Genomic DNA, 21,460 nt, shown 5'->3' on the forward strand with positions numbered 1-21,460 from the left:
CTGTTTGGATGTCTTTGTGCCCTTGGCCTCTGGACCTGACTTGTCAAATGTCTGGTTGCCATCAGAGTCCTTGATTCTATATGTCCAAGGACGTTCATAGCCAGCCGGGTAATACCCAAGTCCCAGCCACACACACACACACACACACACACCCTATTCTGTGCATGATTGTCCTTTTTTTCCCACACTGCTTTTACTTCCTGTGTGGTAGGAGGCAATAACAACTCTCTCATAGAAGGCTGTTTTAGCTCAGTTGGTAAAGAATCTGCCTGTAATGCAGGGGACCCAGATTCGATCCCTGGGTCGGGAAGATCCCCTGGGGAAGGGAATGGCAACCCACTCCAGTATTCTTGCCTGGAGAATCCCATGGACAGAGGAGCCTGGTGGGCTACAGTCTGTGGGGTTGCAAGAGTCAGACAGGACAGCAACTGACTACCACTACTACTATTAGAAGCTTGCTGTGAAGGTGGAAAGAGGCCAGGGGAGGGACAGAGGAGATGCTGTCAACATACTCGGGACTTTCAACCTCTCTGGTACCCCATTTCTCCCTGGAGCTGGGTGAACATATGGAAGCCCCCCAGGGGTCTGTCCTCTTCCCAGCCTCCTCTCTGCAGTGGGACCTGCCTCTCCCTGGGGCTGCCAGGGGCAGGGGGCAGGGGGTAGAGGGAAAGTACAGATGAAGGGCCACGCTCTGACTTCCAGTTGGGCAGGAAGCAAGGCTGTGAGACAACCCCCGACTGAAACAGCCCTCCTGCACCTGCTCACCCACTCAGAATTGCTTCTCTGCCTATGTCAGCCTTGTTCCAGGATAGAAGACATCCTGGCCAAATGTCCCTGGCAGACCCCCTCAACCCCTTTATGCCGCTCTGTTCCTGGACAGAAGACCAGTGAAGACCTGTCCCCACTCCATTCCCAGACCACACTTCTCAGTTTCAGTGTCTCTGATGCATGGCTGGTGAATTGTACTCTTTTTATTCTTGGCCTGCTAAGTTCCTGTGCTGCACAGTGTGGCCCTGGCTCTACTCAACTTGGGGGTTGAGGACTTTGCCCACAAAGAGGTCTCTTTGAGTCTTCTCATCCTCCACAAACAGCAAGAAGGGTCTGTTGACCTTCACGACCACCGGGACCTCCTTTGTGTTCATTGGGACTTTCACAACCACTGGGACCTCCTTTGTGTTCATTGGGACTTTCACGACCGCCGGGACCTCCTTTGCCTTCATTGGGACTTTCAACAGATTATCTGTGTGAATGGCTGTGTCCACGGTTAAGGCGTGCTCGCTCAGCTCTATCTCAGCTTGATGTAGGGCCTGGAAGACACAGATTCTGAGTTAGCCCCAGACCAAGCTGGCTGGAGTGGGGGTGGCAGTGGGGGTGGGGTGTGCCCAGCAATTTCCTATGGCAAGATCGAGAGGCAGCCTCCCCTGACAGCTGATGCCAGTTGAAAGAAGGCTGGTTTCCACTCCTGGAAAGCCACCAGCAGTTGGAGGAAGGCTAGCTTCCACTCCTGGAAAGCTGCCCTTGGCTCCCAGCAACCGAATTCGCCCTTGAACGTCAGATGTCCCCAAAAGGGGTCAATTACTAGGGTTGGGGATTGTTGGGTTCAGACATCCTCAGGGTTGGGCGGATGACTCAAGGAGTCTGCGCATTTAAAAGGGAAGAAAGGGGAAGAAAACAGAGAGGAAGTCTGGGTGATCTGAAGGCTTAGAAAAAATCCCGCAAAATAACTGAGAGATAGTCCTTTCCAACACTTCTATAAAAGGATGTGATGAAAACCACCAGGGAGCTAGGTTTTCTTGTCTCCATCCAACCAAGGACAATTTGCCCTCTGAGAAAAAGCGCTTGTGCCAGAACTCACATGACCCCCGATCTGCAGGAGGCCCTGCTGGGGAACGTGGCCATGACATTGTTTGTACTGGATTGTGAAGAGCTCAACATCTCCCAAACCCAGCACTCAGGGCACATCTGCTGGGTGGATTTTGTTAGTGGCTCAGGTGGTAAAGAAGCTGCCTGCAGTGCAGGAGACCCGGGTTTGACACCTGGGTTGGGAGGATCCCCTGGAGAAGGGCATGGCAACCCACTCCAGTATTCTTGCCCGGGAAAGCCCATGGATAGAGGAGCCTGGCAGGCTACAGTCTACAGGACTGCAAAAGAGTCAGACATGACTGAGCCACTAGCACTTACTTACTTATACCCACTGGGCCATGGAAAGCACAGCATGCCTGTGGGGTCCCAACCTTGGGAACTCCATCCAATGTCTCTGAGCAGCAGGTCCCTCATCTCCCAATTAAAGAACAGGGTTCTTTGCGTTCATTGGGAGACTGAGCGAGAGAAACCGTGAGAAAGTGTTTTGTGGTTTGTCAAGCGCTGTACCAGGATGAGAGACTGTGATTGCTGTTTACATTCTGGGCAAAGTGTTACAGGGCAGCCACAAGGCAGCCAGCTAGTTAGTGACCTTGGCGGAGTCATTGGAGGGCAACCCCTGTGTCCACCAGGGTGGGTAAAGTTATCTCATGAGTAGATGCTTCCTGGCATCCGAATGTCTAACTGGCATCTCCAGTTTAGCAGAGCTAGTCTCTGCCTGCCCGAGACCCACCCCTTCTTCATCTTTCCTGCCTCAGACTTTGGCTCCATTGTTTCCCACTCTTCTAGCTCACAAACTGACTCCCCTTCCCGCTCCCCAGCTCTGTCTAAAAAGCCCACAGCACCTTCTCATCACCATTAACTCTCCCTTGAATGCCCCGTCTAACCGCCAATATCTCTCACCTAGGTTACCCACCAAACTTCCTACTGGGTCCCCTCTTCCTCCAGGGACACTGCCTGTTTTCCACATGGCAAAAAGTGATCTTTCATAAAACACTCATGTCAGCCTTGGTGGTCTCCCATGTCGATCAAATAAAACCCCAGTCCTATCCAGGGCCTGGGAGACCCAAGTGACCCGGCTCTGCCTGCCTTCTGCCCTCACCTCCTACCAGACTGTGTCTCACTCATCACTCTAGCTGCCTGGGCTTTCTTGTGGTTCTTAAAAAAATGTCGGGTTCACATCCCCTCCAGATACACTGGTTGGTCTCTTTGCCCAGAACACGAGTCCCGAGGCATATACCCCCTTGCTTTCCCTTGGCCTTTATCCAGGACTTGGCATAAAGGCCACCCCAGCCCTTCTAATGCCTGCCCACTGCACTCCAGCCCACTGTTCCTGGTTTCTCTGCTTTCTTCCCTTCAGACAGTGTACTGCGGGTGGATGTAGAGCATACAGGTCTGTGGGCATGCTCACTGCCCTGTCAGGAGAACATAACAGCTACTAGAGTCAGATGTTGTCTGGCTGGCCCATGACTTTACCCCCGAATGCCTCCAGGGCTTGAAGCAATAACCTTTGAGTGAGAGAATGATGAAAGGACCCCCAAAGCCCAGGGATCTGGGCAGATAAGAGCTATAACTGCTGTATTAAAAAACTGATTTTCAATCAGGGCTGTGGTGGATAATAAAACAGAGACCCTAGAAATTGCCCCACTCACCTCCAAATTAGGCAGGGGAGCCTTCGATGTGATGGCCTGTGAGATTGCTGTGGCAGTCAGTATATGTTTGGGGTCAATCTTGGGAAGCAGATGCTTAAAGTTTATCTTGAAGGAGATCTTCAACTTGGGCAAAATTAAGCGCACCAGTCTGTTGAGAATGAAAATGACAAGGAAGCTGAGCTATGTCTCTGTCCTGGCATCCACAGGCTGCACCTTGCTTACGCTGAAAGATCTTTTCCTAGTGGAAATGTAATGGAAGTGTTTGCTTCAGGGCTTGCTTGGTGGGGGGCAGATTAAAGATGCTAGGGTCTGAGCTGCAAGGTTGAATTTCCAAGCAAACCACTAACTCAGAATACACTTTACTATTCAAATGATTCCCTTCACAGGCTTTCTATACCAGAGAAGATGAAGGTCAGACCAAGGGCATCCAGCCCTGAGTCCCTCTAACCCTCCATCTGGAAGCAGCAGTTTAAACTGTATGGTGACCCTAAGCATGCTGAGGGGGTTGGGGGACATGGGGTCCTCTTGCCGCAGGTAGAGCATAGGGAGTTTTCACAGGAGAGGAAGTTCCATCTTGGATGATAATCTTTGAAACAGAAAGGAGGACTCCTCCTTCTACAGATCAGCAACTCTGTAACTAAGGGAGAGTATTAGAAAGTGATTGCAAAAAGTCAGATATGACTTAGCAACTGAACAAAACATTAGAATGTGTAGTGCCAGCCCTCTCACCCAACATTTTTGGTTGCTCACAGACCAATCCGTCTTAGCCTGTGTCAATGCAGTGTTGAGCTTCTGATTGGATAGCGACCCACTCAGCTGGGTTCCTCCACTGCTGAATCCCCTCTGCCCCAACTAGGAATACTGTGGGATGTACAACTGTGGCAGAAAATGACAGATCCACTCTGCGGTGGCTCTCAACTGTAGGAGTAAATGCTATTTACAGATTTCTTCCCAATCTGCACATTTGTTGCCCAAAGACTATTCCCCGACTCCCGCCATTAAGATCAGTGGGCCATTGAAGATCACAGTTTCGCTATGTAATTTATCCACATTGATTGGAGCTCGACGGACACGGTACTCAAGCTGGATCAATTCAATTCTCTCTTCCAGGAATATGTAATTGGAACTGAAAGATGCTCAGTGAGGTGTGGGTTGGAGCATCTGATTGAATGGAAGAGAGTCATGTCTGACCACAGCAGTCTTAGCTTGACATTTACTTCCTTAAGATCATTTCCTACTTAAGATCCCTGATGAACACTCCACCACTGAATTATGTTATATACCCTACTCATTCTCTCATAGCTTTTCTACAAGTTGAAGCTACTTATTTGTTAGTTGACTTTCTACCTTCCCTACCAAACTGAAAATTTCATGAGAGCAGAGATGTGTTTGGCTAATCATTGTATTCCCAGTACCAGGCAGTTTCTGGCATAGAATAGATACTCAGAAAATATTCTGGGGGTGAGTGGATTGTGTGCTAATGTGTGTGGGAAAGCTGGTTTGCTGAGCTGGAGAGGTAGAAATAAGGACTTGTGACAAGAGAGACGGAGTTCCAGGTGACTTTGCTGTCCCTTGTTCCAATCCCTCATGAGACCTGGCTGTGTTTATTCCCTGAAATTGCATTTCATGTATTTTGTAAGTTTCGTGAAATTCCCATGTATCTTTCCAACCATTCCTCTCTGTATCTAACTTGATCTTTTATGAAGTGGGTTTCTGATATTGTACATGTCACCAAAAGAACCATAATTAACAGTTTAAGGGGCTTCCGACTTGGTAATGGGATTCAGGCCATTATTCTTCCTGTTTGGTTTGTTTCGTTTTCTACAAATATCCTAGGAAATAACTAGACGCCAAACTCACCCACCCTTGCCGCCCAAATAAGGCTTTTGCATAGAGGAAGTGAGGGCTGAGCAAAAATCTAATTCAAATCTAAAGTATTCATTCAGAATAGCATACCTGAAGTCACTGATTTTCTGAAGTTTAGCTCGCTTAGCAGTCATCTTTTTAAGATCAGTGTCAAATTGTCCGGCATCTGGAAGCATGAGAGTTAGGGACACATTTCCTTTGCAAGGCATCTTAACCATCGTAGCATGTAGCTCCTCTGACCGGCTGTAAAGCATCCGTTCTGTCTTTCTCATCATGTCCACCTGCACTTTGGTTTGGTCATTCACAAAGAAGACCTCCTTCTGGGTGAGTTTGGGCTGAAAAGCTCTTTTCAAGATGCCTGGGAAAATCAGGAAGGAAAAGTCAAAGAGTGATCTGGTGGAAAAGTCATCACCACCTTCATGTTTGGGGTCCCAGAGGTGATCTGCTTGAGAAGGAAGCAGTCCGTTTAAGGTGACACCTTGACTCTAGTGAGCAGAATAGTTAAAAATTCTAGACTGATGCAAAGGAAATAAAGGCAAACACATGATTTTCAGAAATAATCACCCTACAATTTCTTTAACTCTGTATTTCTCAAAAGATGTTTACCAAAATAACTGCCTTTGGGACTATAACACCGAGAAAGGATTTTGTCATCAAATAATTCAGGAAACATTGATCACAGCATCCCTTCTTTGAAAATTTCTACTGCATTTGAGTGTTTTAAGAGTTCAAAGAATGGTAAAGAAATCTATTTAAAATGTATTAAGCTTGCTGTTAAGTAGAAGCTAACACAACATTGTAAAGCAATTATACTCCAAAAAATTAATTATTTAAAATAAAGTATATTAATTTTATTCAAGGAGGTAAGCTTTTTATCAGAAAGGCACACACACCTCAGTACACATGCACATCCCTGCGTGAAATTCTATTTTAAATAATGCAATTCCCGGTGGGTTTTAAGAAACATTCAACGTACACACCAGTTTAAAAAGGCATCCATCACCCAGAGTGATGGCCATCTGGTCTGGTCTGGAAAATCTCTACAAGTGTTAGTCTTGCTTCTGATTCTAGAGGCAGACTCACGGTCCTCTCTGTTCTGTTGCTGCTACTTGCTTTTTCTAGAGAGTGATATGGATAAAGCTTTTGGAAAACTGTTGGAAGCTGGAGGGCTACAGTCCATGAGGTCGCAAAGAGCTGGACATGACTAAACCACCACTGCCAAGGGGGAATCATGCTGGAGAGTTCTCTGGAATATCCAGAGAAGCGATCCCTCCAAGATCATTCATGTTAGGACTTCCCTGGCAGTCCAGTGGTTAAGACTCCCTGCTCCCAATGCAGGGGGCACAAGTTCAATCCCTGGTTGGGGAAATAAGATCCCTTAGGCCACACAGTGCAGTAAAAAAAAAAAAAAAAAGATCATTTGTGGAGCACTTTTTATGTCCCAGGTACGTAGTTTGGAACTGTGGGCCTAAATATGAATAACAGGTGGTCCCAGTGGCTTCAGCAAGCATCCTACGCTGGGAAGCACTGTTTTGTGAGCAGTTCCCTCACTTATCATGCACAGGACAAACATTATTCATGTCCTGGTAGGAACCCTGTTTAATCAGTAATAGAATATCCATGAATTGACTCATTTAAACCTAAAATTTCTTGAACTCAAAAAATGTTCCAGGTACCATACTACATACTGAGGTTACAGCAATGAATAAAACAGAGACCTGATTTATGTTTTAAAAAAACTGTTCTGGCCTTGTAATGGAGAAAAGGTTGGAGGCAGGCATGAATGGCAACAGCGTAATCAACTTTGGAAAGTCATCTAGGCAAGAGTTAGTGCTGGCCTGGGCTAGAAACCTCTGGGATAGGCTTCTCAGATGGCGAGAAGTCAACACATTCCAGGTCGACTCTGCAGGCAGAACCCATATGACTTGTGTTCTTGGATCTGGAGGTTTTGTCTGGAGCAGCTGGGTAGATTGCACTGTGATTCTCTGAGATGAGGAGACACAGGGTGTTGGGGGTGGTGCCAGGTTGGGGAATTGTGTTTGGGGGTCTTGAAACATCCCCCCAAAGGTCTTAGAATCTGGACCTCAGGGGAGGTGGTCCGGGCCTAATCTAGAGACTAGGGAATAGAGTACAGATGGTGTTTGAAGTTGTGAACCCAGGTGAGGTGAGAGACATTTCTAGAAGTCAGGAGAAGAGAAAACAGCAAAGGAGACAAGAAAGGGATGGGCTCTGGGCTAAGAGGAAGGTGGGAGTCCTTGGGCAGAGAAGACAGAAAGGGAGCCACCTTGAGGATGACGAGGGCACAGCTATTTCTTCACTGTAATGGAAGGGGAGAGTGAGAGGAGAGGCGTGTGTGCCTCAGACAGCACGTGGAGGACATCTTGCCTGACCTGCTTTCTTGTCCCCATTCGGGCAATAGGAGAGGTCACAGCTGAGAGTCAATAGAAGAAGGAGACAGGAGATACTGAGTGGAGGAAGAAGACGTAAATAGACACCAGCGAGGGGTGACTGAGGCCACCTGAAGAAACATTGGTGATGTCAAGATCTGTGACCAGGAATTCACACTGATATTTTAGACACCTGGTGTGTGACCCTGAATTCAACACTGGACGCAGCTGCAGAAAGCATCTCATCTCGCACTAATCCGAGACCATACACGACAAGTGAATTAGCCGATGTTCATGGCTCTGCAAAAAAAGATTTCTTTGTTTTCCCCTTTTTTATCAGTGAGAGTGATCACATTTTATTCCAAAATATCTTAAGCACCACAAACAAGATGACTGAGAGGATTAAGAGAAGAGACGCTGAAAAATGCTAGACAATGCAGTGATATCAAAGTCAATTAAAAAGCTGGATCTACTGGTTGCTGAGAAAATGGGATATACCGACAAAAATTATGGCTTTTTCTTTTTTTCCCCCTGACTTAAACCTGTTAGGAAACGCAAGGGCAAAGATTACCCAAAACAGGAATTCATGCAGTTAATAAGCCTCACCTTTGAAGAAAATGTGGTTAACAAGACACAGGATGGTCTCAGGGTTCAGGTCGGTGATTAAGTTTGTGATTTTCGTATGTGTTTTTTCAGCCACATGGTGGCTGATGGTCTTCTTGGCTTTTTCTATATCTGTAAAGTCAATCATCTGGATGTCCATTCCCTGCAGCTTGCTTATCTGCTGTAGAAGCATCTGGTTGACCATCATTTTTCTGTTGATAAAGAGAATGTGCTGGTGCTTCAGTACCTTCTGCTTCACTAGCTCACGCCCCACGTGGACCAGAGGCTGTAAGTACTTGTGCACATCCAACAGTTTGGGCTCAAGTTTCAGGTCCTCAGGGTGGTGGGTTCTCATTGTAGACTTGATCCCCAGGGAGAGGGTGGCCAGGGTGGTGGTCATGGCCATGGGGGAGAAGATGATATTCTTTCTGGGATCCTCAATTATCAAAGCCTTGAACAATTCTTGGGCAAAATCCTTAGGGTGAGCTTCCATCTTCTGGGAGAGAGCTGAAATTTTCTTTAATAAGACTAGGTTCATGTGCTTTTGAGAGTGTTGTTGCTTTTCACAGAAGATGCTATTAAACAGGCCACAGAGGATGAAGACCAGAGACAGGGCCAGATTCATTCTCCCGTGGGACATTTCTGCGGCAATCCAGAGCTGTTACTGGAAGGAAGAGGCATACAGGTGAATATTCTATGGAACGTGTTCTCAATGCTGTAGGGGCTGAAAAAGGCTCATTTTATCTATATGCAGCTCACCTGGGTGGGGTTGCTATTAGTCCTGGATTGGAGAATGTTAGCTAAGTCCAACGGAGAAGGTAATGGCACCCCACTCCAGTACTCTTGACTGGAAAATCCCATGGGTGGAGAAACCTGGTGGGCTTCAGTCCATGGGGTCGCTAAGAGTCGGACACGACTGAGCAACTTCACTTTCACTTTTCACTTTCATGCATTAGAGAAGACAATGGCAACCCACTCCAGTGTTCTTGCTGGAGAATCCCAGGGACGGGGGAGCCTGGTGGGCTGCTGTCTATGGGGTCGCACAGAGTTGGATATGACTGAAGTGACTTAGCAGCAGCAGCTAAGTCCAATGAGGAAGGTCTAATGAGGATTTTGGAACCTGACTTAGGACAAATTAAAGTGATTTGGTTAAGAGGGATTTAGTTCTGTCCCTAGCTGACCCTGCAAGTGGATCTTCTCCATCCACACTTTTTTTCTTTTTTTAAATACAGGGTTCATGACTCAATCCTGAAAAGTGTGGAAAGGAAAGAAACAAGAGGAGAGAGAGAGAAAAGATTGCAGATTCAAACACCCATAGAGGTCTGGCCAGAAATACTCACACAGAAAGGCAGCTAGTTCAGTGAAATAGGCACTCTGGGGACTGTGGAAAATGGGCCAGTGTGCCCAGGTTGAAGGGGCTGGCATTACTTAGCTCCAGCTGTGACTAGGATCAGTTCTGGGGCAGTGGTGTCGGGTGTCTTTTTGTTGTTGTTGTTGGTTTGTTTCTGAAGCATCAAAAAATCTGGATTTTAACATGAAAATTCAACCTTTCCCAAAGCAACTTGCTAGCAGCCCAAAGTCCAGATGCAGGCCTGCCACATCTGACCTTAGAGATGCTGGTGTGATTTCTAAAGTGAATCCCGGGTGGTGCTCAGATGACTTGAACAGCAGCTGAACCAAGGGCCTGGCAAAGGTCATCTCAGGAGATCCCGGTCGCCTCACTTAAGCCCTCTCCCTGCCGTCAGCTACTGCTCATCACCCACTGTCAGGGCAAAAACCCCTCTCTGTCCCCGTATGCAGGCTTCCCAGGTGGCGCTAGTGGTAAAGAATCTGCCTGTCATTGCAGGCAACGTAAGAGACACGGGTTTGATCCCTGGGTCAGGAAGATCCACTGGAGTATAAAATGGCACCCTACTTCAGTATTCTTGCCTGGAAAACTCCACAGGCAGAGGAGCCTGGAGGGCTACAGTCTATGGGGCCACAGGGAGCTGGACACAACTGACTGAGCAATCATAAATGAAGGAATGAATGTCCCTATATATGACCCCACAATTGAGACCAGAAGTCAGGCCTTGCACCTGAAGGGAGCACAGATGGCAGGATTTCTGGCTGCACTGATGGGAAGGAAACAGATGAGAACCATGGCCTGATTTTGTGCTCAATTTTACCTCCTTCGGGCAGGGCCTGTCCTCACTTCCTTAGTTCTCTATGGCACCCAGCTCAGCTCCAGGTACAGGATCCACTTCTCTGCATTATCCCTGCCACCCCTGGTGTCCCTTAAATAGCATCTACTATGGACTGAAAGTTCATGCCCCTCGAAATTCCAATGTCAAAAGCCCTAGCTCTGAATGGAACAGTATTTGGAAGGAAGGCCTTTGGCAAGTAATTTGAGTCGGATGAGGTCACGAGTATCCCTTGTGTGTAGGCATGTATTAGTTTCCCGTACAAGAAGAGACACCAGAGTACGGGCTTTCCCCACTCTGTCCCTGCGTGCGCACCACAAAGATGAGGTCCGGTGAGGACACAATGAGAGGACAGCCATCTGCAAGCCAGAACTCGCACCAGAATCCAGCCATGTTGGCACCCTAATCTTGGACTTCCAGCCTCAGAGCTGTGAGAGAATACATTTCTATTGCTTAAGCCACGTGGGTTATGGTATTTTGTTATGCAGCCCAAGTTGCCATGACAGCATCACCCGCCTGTCAATCTTTCCCCCACCAACATTTCTGGACACCCTGAAGCCAGAGTGGGCTCCTCAGAGTGTCAACCACTTCTGTTTCGTGGTTCCCCATGAGTTTCAAGGGGATGGAGTCCAAATTCTTCAGGTGGCAGATAAGTCCTGCCACACCCTGGTTCCTGCCAACCCGACTCAGCAATCCAGTCCTAAGCAGTTTACATCAGTCCCGCATTGTCTCCAATTAGCCCCTACCTCTCACTGCCAACCATTGTTCTCCCAGCCTTCCTCCCTTCATCACGTCCTCCATCTACCTCATCTGAGCGGGAGTAGGGTTGGTGAGAAAGGAGGACATTGTGGTTGAGGGAGCCAGTGAGTGGAAGAGAGCTGTGGGGTGGGGAGAACAGTGAATGCAGGAGATTCTAGAAAATATACACATCCTTGTTATCCTGGATCCTTCATCATCTTGCCCAAGGCAGAGGCTACTTGAACCATAGCAAAAGAGCAATAAAACACTTACCCATGTAGAACCTCACTGTCCCCAAGAGAAGAAAGCTGACTTACCCTTCACGGGAGCCTGCTGTTATCTACTGATGTTGCTCTTTGCCTCTGTCAGTGACTTATTTATACTGCCATTGGTGTAGTGAAATGGATAAACCTGGATTAATACTAACTTGGCCAAATAACTGTGTTCAAATACTGTGCAGACAAAACAAGAACTGAATCATTTCAGTTCCAGTGAAGCAGTGAACAAATCAATGGATTGTGGTACTGTTGGAATGACCATTCATTCAATTACTCATGCATTATTTCAACAAACACTTACTTAGCTTCTAGTAAGATTCATGCTCTGGGCTAGGTATAGGGCGGGTAGGGAGGGGCATGATGCTTAAGGCCTGATTTTCACCCTTGAGGAGAACCCCCGGCTTCAAGGATATCTTCGTGTTGAGGAAGAAACAAACATGAAAAAGGACCGTGGGCCACCTTTTGGCTGGTTCATGAAGAGCACACACTGCCACTCAGGAGCTGCGGACGGAAAGAGAAGGGCACAGTTAAGAATCAGGACAACTCAGATAGGTGGAGTAACTGTTCCTGGGAGTCTTAAAAAACAGGCAGGAGTCAGCATATAGTCAAGGAAGCCTGAAGAGGGAATTCTGGATGCTGGGATTGGCTGGGGTTCCCTGGAAGAGTGGTGGTCAAGGCTTTACCTGCAAGGTTTTCCCAAGTCGAGGCAAAATTCAGTTCTGACATGGTGGGGTACAGTGACTGCCAAATGTTCTCTTCAATAGCAACTAAAGAAGTGGGCAAAATTGACCAAAAAACAACCATTTCAGTGCTATAGAAATTCACCACAGGCCCACAACAAAGAAAAAGGGTGATGAAAATAAGGGTTCATTAATGAAAGTACTGAACTCTGTGTAAGGACAGAGGGAGTCTCTGATATGCTTGTCCGGGGTTCTGCTGGTGGATGGTCTATCCAGAGTCCAACTGCTGCTGCCAGAGCAGACTCACCTGACTTGGAACATTGTCCGTTAAAGTGATAATATTGGTGACAAGCAAAGCATGTGTGAGCATGGGTTGGGGGGGCAGTGGTTCTGTTAACCTGCAGCTGTATTTGGATCAATCAATGGATTAATCAGTGGATTAACATGGGACTAAACATGGAGTTCCAAGAGGTGTGACAGCTGTAGGGGGCTTGATGAGCTCCCTGCATGTCCCAAGTTGAAAGGTGCTTCTGCACATGGGCACCAGAGACTGGAGTAGACCCAAGCTACCCACACCTCCCTGGCCCTTGGGGAAGCAAGAGAGAAAGATGGAAAGTAAAATATGGTGGTATGTGAGGTTTGAATGGGCTCATCGGCCTGTACACAGATCCATCATCAGAAAGTAGAACTTTTATTGGCTTGAGGTGTTTGAAAGCAATTTCTTTCAAAATATGGCTGAACAATAAGCAACACAGCTCTGTGATGACCTAGAGGAGTGGGATGGGGTGTGGGAGGGAGGTTCGAGAGGGAGGGGATATATGTATACATATAGCCAATTCACTTTGTTATACAGCAAAAACATATATAATGTTGTAAGGCAACTATTGTCATTCAGTCGCTAAGTCATATTCGACTCTTTGCAAACCCATGGATTGCAGCACACCAGGCTTCCTTGTCCTTCACCATCTCCCAGAGTTTGTCAAACTCATATCCATTGAGTTGATGATGTCATCCAACCGACCATCTCATTCCCTGTTGCCCTCTTCTCCTCCCTCCTTCAATCTTTCGCAGCATCAGGGTTGATTTCCTTTAGGATTGATGGGTTGGATCTCCTTGCTGTCCAAGAGACTCTCGGGAGTCTCCTCCAGCACCACACTTCAAAAGCATCAATTCTTCAGTGTTCAGCCTTCTTTATGGTCCAACTCTTCCATCTATACATGACTACTGGAAGAACCATAGTTTTGACTATACAGACCTTTGTCGTTAATGTCTCCGCTTTTAATATGCTGTCTAGGTTGGTCATAGCTTTTCTTCCAAGGAGCAAGTGTCTTTTAATCTCATAGCTGCAGTCATTGTCCCCAGTGATATTGGAGCCTAAGAAAATAAAACCTGCCACTGTTTCCATTTTTTCCCTGTCTATTTGCCATGCACTGTGGGACTGGATGCCGTTATCTTACTTTTTTGAATGTTGAGTTTTAAGTCAGCTTTTCCACTTTCCTCTTTCACCTTCATTTAAGAGGTTCTTTAGTCCCTCCTTGCTTTCTTCCATTAGAGTGTTATTATCTGCATATCTGAGATTGTTGATCCCAGAAATTTTGATTCCAGCTTGTAATTGATCCAGCCTGGCATTTTGCATGATGTACTCTGCATATAAGTTAAATAGGCAGGGTGACAATACACAGCTTTGATGTAATCCTTTCTCAATTTTGAACCAGTCTGTTGTTCCATGTCCAGTTCTAAATGTTGTTTCTTGACCTGCATACAAGTTTCTCAGGAGGCAGGTAAGGTGGTCTGGTATTCCCTTCTCTTTCAGGATTTTCCACCGTTTGTTGTGATCCACACAATCAAACGCTTTAATGTAGTCAATGAAGCTTAAGAAGATACTTTCTTGGAATTCCCTTGGTTTCGCTGAGAGCCAAAAATGTTGGCAACTTGATCTCTGGTTCCTCTGCCTTTTCTAAATCCAGTTTGTACATCTGGAAGTTCTCAGTTCATGTACTGTTGAAGCATAGCTTGAAGGATTTTGAGTATTGCCTTGCTAGCATGTGAAATGAACCCATGCCACGATGACAGAGTAGAAGGACTCATCTTCTCCTGTGAGAGCACCAAATTTGCAATTAGCTGCTTAACAACCCTCTACAGGAGGATGTTGGAACCCACCAAAAAATGATATCTGACATCCAAGGACCAAGAAGTAACAATGAGATGGTAGGAGGGGCTCAGTCATGTTAAAATCAAACCCTATATTTGCCAGAGACTCTTGGAGAGCACAAACAAAACCTGTGCACACCAGGACCCAGGGGAGAGCAGCAGTGACCCCTACAAGAAACTGAATCAGACCTGCCTGTGAGTGTTTGGAGGTCTCCTGTGGAGGCATAAGTCAGCAGTGGCCTGCCGTGGAGACAGAGGCACTGGCAGCAGCAGTTCTGGGAGGCATGTCATGTTGGCATAAGTCTTCTTGGAGGAGATTGCTATTATCCCTACTATAGAGCCACTGGGCAGGTGACCCATAAACTGAAGAACAATTATACTAAAGAAGGGGTCAGCTTATACCAAAGTAGATGTGCAACATGCTACTGTGGAAGGGCATAGAAATAGCTCCAGAAAGAATGAAGAGGTGGGCCAAATCGGAAATGACACCCAGTTGTGGATGTGTCTGGTGGTGAAAGTAAAGTCTGATGATGTAAAGAACAATATTGCATAGGAACCTGGAATGTTCATAGATCCATGAATCAAGGTTAGATGTGATCAATCAGGAGGTGGCAAGAGTGAACATTGGCATTTTAGGAATCAGTGACCTAAAATGGATGGGAATGGGTGAATTTAATTCAGATGACCATTTTCTCTACTACTGTGGGCAAGAATCCCTTAGAAGAAATGGAGTAACCCTCATAGTCAACAAAAGAGTCTGAAATGCAGTACTTGAGTGCAATCTCAAAAATGACAGAATGATCTCGGTTCATTTCCAAGGTAAACCATTCAATATCACAGTAATCAAATTAATTATGCCAAAGAGCTGCCACTAAGAGTGGTAGTTAGTGCAACCACTACTGCCAACGAAGCTGAAGCTGAATGGTTCTATGAAGACCTCCAAGACCTGGTGGAACTAACACCAAAAGATGTCCTTTTCATCATAGGGGACTGGAATGCAAAAGTGGGAAGTCAAGAGATACCTGGAGTAACAGGCAAGTTTAGCCTTGTGATACAAAATAAAGCAGAGCAAAGGCTAACACAGTTTTGCCAAGAGAACATACTGGTCAAAGCAAACACCCTCCTCCAACCATGCAAGAGCCAACTCTACACATGGACATCACTAAATGGTCAATACTGAAATCAGATTGATTATATTCTTTGCAACCAAAGATGGAGAAATTATACAGTCAGCAAAAACAAGACTGGAAGCTGACTGTGGATCAGATCATGAGCTCCTTTTTTCAAAATTCAGAGCTAAATTGAAGTAAGTGGGGAAAACCACTGAAGAGAAGTAGGCCATTGAAGTGAAGTGAAGTGAAGTGAAAGTTGCTAGGTCGTGTCTGACTCTTTGCGACGCCACGGACTATACAGTCCATAGAAGTCTCCAGGCCAGAATACTGGAGTGGGTAGCCTTTCCCTTCTCCAGGAAAGGGAACCCAACCCAAGGACAGAACCCAGGTCTCCCTCATTGCAGACAGATTCTTTACCTGCTGAGCCACAAGGGAAGCCCAAGAATACTGGAGTGGCTAGCTTATCTCTTCTCCAGTGGATCTTCCCGACCCAGGAAGTGAACTGCGGTCTCCTGAATTGCAGGTGGATTCTTTACCAACTGAACTATCAGAGAAGCCCCGTAAGGCCATTGAGGTATGACCTAAATCAAATCCTTTATGATTATACAGTAGAAGTGACAAATAGATTCAAGGGATTAGATCTGATAGAGTGCTTGAAGAACTATGGATGGAGGTTCATAACATCATACAAGAGGCAGTGACCAAAACCATCCCAAAGAAAAAAGCAATTATGTTCCAATAGAAAAACATAATAAATGGGGATAAAAAGCATTACAGACACAAGGTGACCTCTAAGAAGAAGGTTTAAAAATAAAGAAAGATTGAGAAGAAACATCACTAGTCAGTAATTGCAGGGGAACCACACTTCACAGGTCAGTCCAGGCAAATTTCTAAATAAATCAAATTTCCAAACAAACAAAAACAAAAACCCTCAAAAGGGAAAGAGTCAGAATCCAGAGTTACTACTATATGTTATCTAAAATATCTAGTATTCAACAACAGAAAATGTGTAATAAATGCAAAGAAATAAGAAAGTGTGACCCATATTCAGGAAAAAAAAATAAATCAATAGGAATGGTTTCTGAGTGTCCAAAGATGTTAGATTTAGCTGCCAAAAACTGCACAGCAGCTATAACAAATACTTCTAAAGAAATAAAGGAAACCATGTTTAAAGAATGAAAGAAAAATGAAGACAGCAATACAATATGTAGGGAAACTCAATAAAAAGATAGAAATTATTTTTAATAGAAATTCTGGATTTGAAAATAGGCATAATAACTGAAATAAAAATTCATTAAAGAACTCAACAGTAGATTTGAGATGGTGGGAGAAAGAATCTGTGAATTTGCAGCTAGACCAATAGAAATGATCCAATATGAACAGAGAAAGGAAAATTTAAAAACTGAAAAGTAAATGAACAGACCTCTCATTGACCAGTGATACAAGATCAAGCATACTAAGATAAGTGTAATGGGAGTCCCAGAAGAAGGAAAGAGAAAAGAGTAGAAAAAATATTTGAGGAAATACTGATGGAAATCTCCTCCAAGTTGGTGGAAAAACATTAATCTACAAACCCAAGAAGTCCAAAGAGATCCACTGTAATTAAATTGGTGAAAGGCAAAGGGAAAATCATGAAAGCAGCAAGAGGAAAAATAACTTATCACATGCAAAGGAATAATAAAACAATTAATGGCTGACTTCTAGTTTGGAAGAATGGAGGGGGAAATGCAGTTGAATGACATAAAGTGCTGAAGGAAAGAAAAACCTGTCAACAAAGAATTCTGTCCAGTGAAGAAAATGAAAGTGAAATAACATTTATAGATAAATAAATATTCAGAGAATAATTGCTAGAGAAACTTTTTTTACAATAAATACTAGAGCAAGTCCTTCAGTTTGGAAAGAAATGATACCAGATGGTGGCTTCAATCTACAGAAAGAAATAAACAATGGTAAAAAAAAAAATTGTTCTTGTAGCTCAGTTGGTAAAGAATCTGCCTGCAATGCAGGAGACCTGGGTTCGATTCCTGAGTCAGCAAGATCCCCTAGAGAAAGAAATTGCAACCCACTCCAGTATTCTTGCCTGGAGAATCCCAAGAACAGAGGAGCCTGGTAGGTTCCCAGTCCATGGGATCGCCAAGAGTCAGACACGACTTAGTGACTAAACCACCACCACCACCAAAAATAGTAAATATGTAGGTAAACATAAAAAACTCTAAGTGTATATTCTCATTATTCTTTTCTCTAAATTGCATAAGATTGTATAAAACAATGAATAGAACAATGTGTTGTTGTGTTTCCGACAGAGGATGAGATGGCTGGACGGCATCACTGACTCGATGGACGTGAGTCTGAGTGAACTCCGGGAGTTGGTGATGGACAGGGAGGCCTGGCGTGCTGCGATTCATGGGGTCGCAAAGAGTCGGACACGACTGAGCGACTGAACTGAACTGAACTGATACATACAATAAGATCCCCTTGAGGAGGGCATGGCAACCCACTCCAGTACTCTTGCCTGGAGAATCCCATGGACAGAGGAGCCTGGTGGGCTACAGTCCATAGGTTTGCAAAGAGTCGTACACAGCTCGAGAAACTTTGCATGCATGCAGATATATACAATATACAAATAGACAATAATAGCACAACCTGGGGGAGGAAACAGCAGCTCACTCCAGGATTTTTGCCTGGAGAATCCTATGGACAGAGGAACCTGGTGGGCTACAGTCCATGGGGGCGAAAAGAGTTGGACATTATTGAGCACGTGATGGAATAGCACAAAAGAGGGGAGGAAATGAAACTATATTGGGCTCAAGGTTGTATATTTTACTGAAATTAAGTTAATACTACTTTGAAGCAGATTATGATAAATTAAGATTATATTGCAATCCCTAGAGCCAACAAAAAGAAAAAAAATTCAAAGAGAAATTAAAGTGATTCACTAAAAATTTTTACTTATCCCCAAAGAAGGCAATAAACAAGGAACAGAAAAGCAAAATGGGTATGAAGTTGGCAAAATGTGAGATATAATTCAAATATATCAATAAATACAAATGCATTAAACTTTGCATTTAATTGAAACAGACTGTCAGGCTGAATAAAAACCCAAGACCCACCTATATGCTATCTATAATGGATACAGCTTAGATTCAAAGACACAAATAGGCTAAAATGATGGGAAATCCTGTTAAGGGTAGTATATCATCTTCTCAACAAAATAGATCTAACAATAAATTGAGAAGAGAAATTATAAGAACTATGTTGTCTGAGTGGGCTTCTCAGGTGGCTCAGTGCTAAAGAATCCTCCTGTCAAGCAGAAGACACTGGTTCAGTGTCCGGGCCGGGAAGATCCCTTGGAGAAGGAAATGGCAACCCACTCCAGTATTGTTGCTTTGGAAATTCCATGGACAGAGGAGCCTGGTGGGCTATGGTTTATGGAGTTACAGAAGAGTCAGACACAACTTAATGATCAAACAACAACAACTTGTTGTCTCACTGACACATTTATAACAGAAAGAAATCTAAAAAAACCCCATAAATATTTGGAAAATAAACAAAGCGCTTCTACATAATTCATAGTTCAAAGAAGATATCATGGGGAAAGTAAAAATATTTTAAACTAAATGAAACAAAAATATCAGCATATCATAATTTATGGGATGCTGCTAAAGCAGCTGAGAGAGGGAAATTTATAACTTTAAATACCTATATCAGTAAAGAAAGTGACAAGATAATTAAATGGGGAGGTGCTCAGTTGCTAAGTCATGTCTGACTCTTTGTGACCCCATGGACTATGGAATTTTCCAGACCAGAATACTAGAGTGAGTAACCTTTCCCTTCTCCAGGGCATTTTCCCAACCAGGGATTGAACCCAGGTCTCCTGCATTGCAGGCAGATTCTTTACCAGCTGAGCCACAAGGGAAGCCCAAGAATACTGGAGTGGGTAGTCGATCCCTTCTCCAGGGGATCTTCCCAACCCAGGAATTGAATTGGGGTCTTCTGCATTGCAGATGGATTCTTTACTAACTGAGTAATGAGGGAAACCCATTCATATGCAAAGGTAAAACAAACAAACAAAGAAAACCCCTATATCCTTACTTCTCAGTTCAGTTCAGTTCAGTTCAGTCGCTCAGTCGTGTCCGACCCTTTGCGACGCCATGAATCGCAGCACGCCAGGCCTCCCGGTTCATCACCAACTCCCGGAGTTTACCCAAACTCATGTCCACCGAGTCGGTGATGCCATCCAGCCATCTCATCCTCTGTTGTCCCCTTCTCCTCCTGCCCCCAATCCCTCCCAGCATCAGGGTCTTTTCCAATGAGTCAACTCTTAGCATGAGGTGGCCAAAGTATTGGAGTTTCAGCTGGTTGGATCTCCTTGCAGTCCAAGGGACTCTCTAGAGTCTTCTCCAACACCACAGTTCAAAAGCATCAATTCTTTGGCGCTCAGCTTTCTTCACAGTCCAACTCTTGCATCCATCCATGACCACTGGAAAAACCATAGCCTTGACTAGACGGACCTTTGTTAGCAAAGTAATATCTCTGCTTTTTAATATGCTATCTAGGTTGGTCATAACTTTCCTTCCAAGGAGTAAGTGTCTTTTAATTTCATGGCTGCAATCACCATCTGCAGTGATTTTAGAGCCCCCCAAAATAAAGTCTGACACTGTTTGCACTGTTTCCCCATCTACTTCCCATGAAGTGATGGGACCAGTCAGCATATACCAAATTCAACTCAAACGGGCCATCGTTTTATGTTTGTGTTAAAATCATAATGTTTTTGTAAGAAAACAGAGGAAATTATTTTTGTGACCTTGATTTAAGCAAAGTTTTCTTAGATCTAACACCAAAAGCATGAATCAGACAAGAATAAAAAAAATTTGATAAATTTCATTAAAATGTTGGTGTTTTGGACATAATGAAAATGAAACATCCAGGCACAGACTTGGGGGAAATTTTTGCAAAATGTAAATGTACTTGGGGACTTTCATCCTAAATATGTCCATAACTCTTATAACTCAATATACACTACTGAGACTGTGTTTAAAATAGACAGTTAATGAGAACCTACTTTATAGCACAGGGAACTCTACTCAGTGCCCTGCAGTGACCTAAGTGGGAAGGAAATTTTAAAAAATGAGGGGACATATGTAAACATATAGCTGATTCACTTTGCTGTGCAGTAGAAAGTAACAGAACATTGTAAAGCAACTATACCCCGATAAAAATTCATAACAAATAATAATAAAGAGAAAAGCTATCTAATTTAAAAATGGGCAAAAGACTCTATAGACATTTTACCAAAGAAGACATGTGAATAGCCAGTAAGAACATGAAAATGTGCTCAGCATCATTAGTCATTAAGGAAATGCAAAAGAGGCCAGACTCAAAAAACTACGTACCATATCGTTAATGTAATAAGTCCAGGAAAGGTAAGGTTTTAGGAAGAGTGGATTGCGGGTGACCTGGAGCTGAGAATGAAACAGCAGGATCTTATGATTCTTGCCTCCCCAACCCCCTCGCCCCAAGTCCTCTGCCTGCCTTTTGTTTGGGGAAAATGTGCGTGGCAGAATGAGTTTAATCAAAGAAATGAGGAAAGCAGAAACAAAGGAAAACAGCCAAAGGAGACCAAATAATAATAATGTAGTCATTAAGCACAGTCAAGGACCTTTAGTTCCTTCTCAAGGACTAAACACAATATTCTGAGCCGTATCCTGTGAGCTGTCTTACAGATACTAAAGCACCAGGTGGAAGACGTTAACTACATGATGACCAGGCTGTAGCCATGACATAAGCTGCTACCATTCCGAGAACTGGCCTCAACGAAATAGGAACAAACAGAGCCTGGAACTGATGATTAACTGTACCTAAAACACCCAGGATGACGCTGGTCAGACCACTGATGACCGATGTCAAGATGACTGCCAGAGATGACAGTGCTGTTTCTGCTGTAGCTGCC

General features: G+C 44.6%; 1 protein-coding gene across 1 annotated transcript; it reads right to left on the reverse strand.

The window, feature by feature from the left end:
* Nucleotides 1-432: 432 nt before the first annotated feature.
* LOC109575749 (uterine milk protein) lies at nucleotides 433-21,442 on the reverse strand. The gene is made up of 6 exons (XM_019984036.2): nucleotides 20,904-21,442; nucleotides 11,869-12,068; nucleotides 8,372-9,032; nucleotides 5,469-5,736; nucleotides 3,513-3,660; nucleotides 433-1,307 (listed from the first exon to the last, which is right to left on the reverse strand). The coding sequence occupies exons 3-6, from the start codon at nucleotides 9,006-9,008 to the stop codon at nucleotides 1,020-1,022; spliced, it is 1,341 nt and encodes a 446-aa protein (XP_019839595.2). The 5' UTR covers nucleotides 9,009-9,032; nucleotides 11,869-12,068; nucleotides 20,904-21,442; the 3' UTR covers nucleotides 433-1,019.
* Between the last annotated feature and the right edge of the window lie 18 nt (nucleotides 21,443-21,460).

The sequence above is a fragment of the Bos indicus genome, chromosome 21, assembly GCF_029378745.1.
Source record: "Bos indicus isolate NIAB-ARS_2022 breed Sahiwal x Tharparkar chromosome 21, NIAB-ARS_B.indTharparkar_mat_pri_1.0, whole genome shotgun sequence".
Classification (NCBI taxonomy): domain Eukaryota; kingdom Metazoa; phylum Chordata; class Mammalia; order Artiodactyla; family Bovidae; genus Bos; species Bos indicus.

What these genes read in the sequence shown, in the direction of transcription:
- LOC109575749 (XM_019984036.2), bottom strand. Translation starts at nt 9,008, where the DNA reads ATGTCCCACGGGAGAATGAATCTGGCCCTGTCTCTGGTCTTCATCCTC. An exon ending in TAACCACATTTTCTTCAAAG is followed by an intron (nt 5,737 to 8,371) that starts GTGAGGCTTATT and finishes TGATTTTCCCAG; the next exon opens with GCATCTTGAAAAGAGCTTTT. An exon ending in CTCCCCTGCCTAATTTGGAG is followed by an intron (nt 1,308 to 3,512) that starts GTGAGTGGGGCA and finishes TGTGTCTTCCAG; the next exon opens with GCCCTACATCAAGCTGAGAT.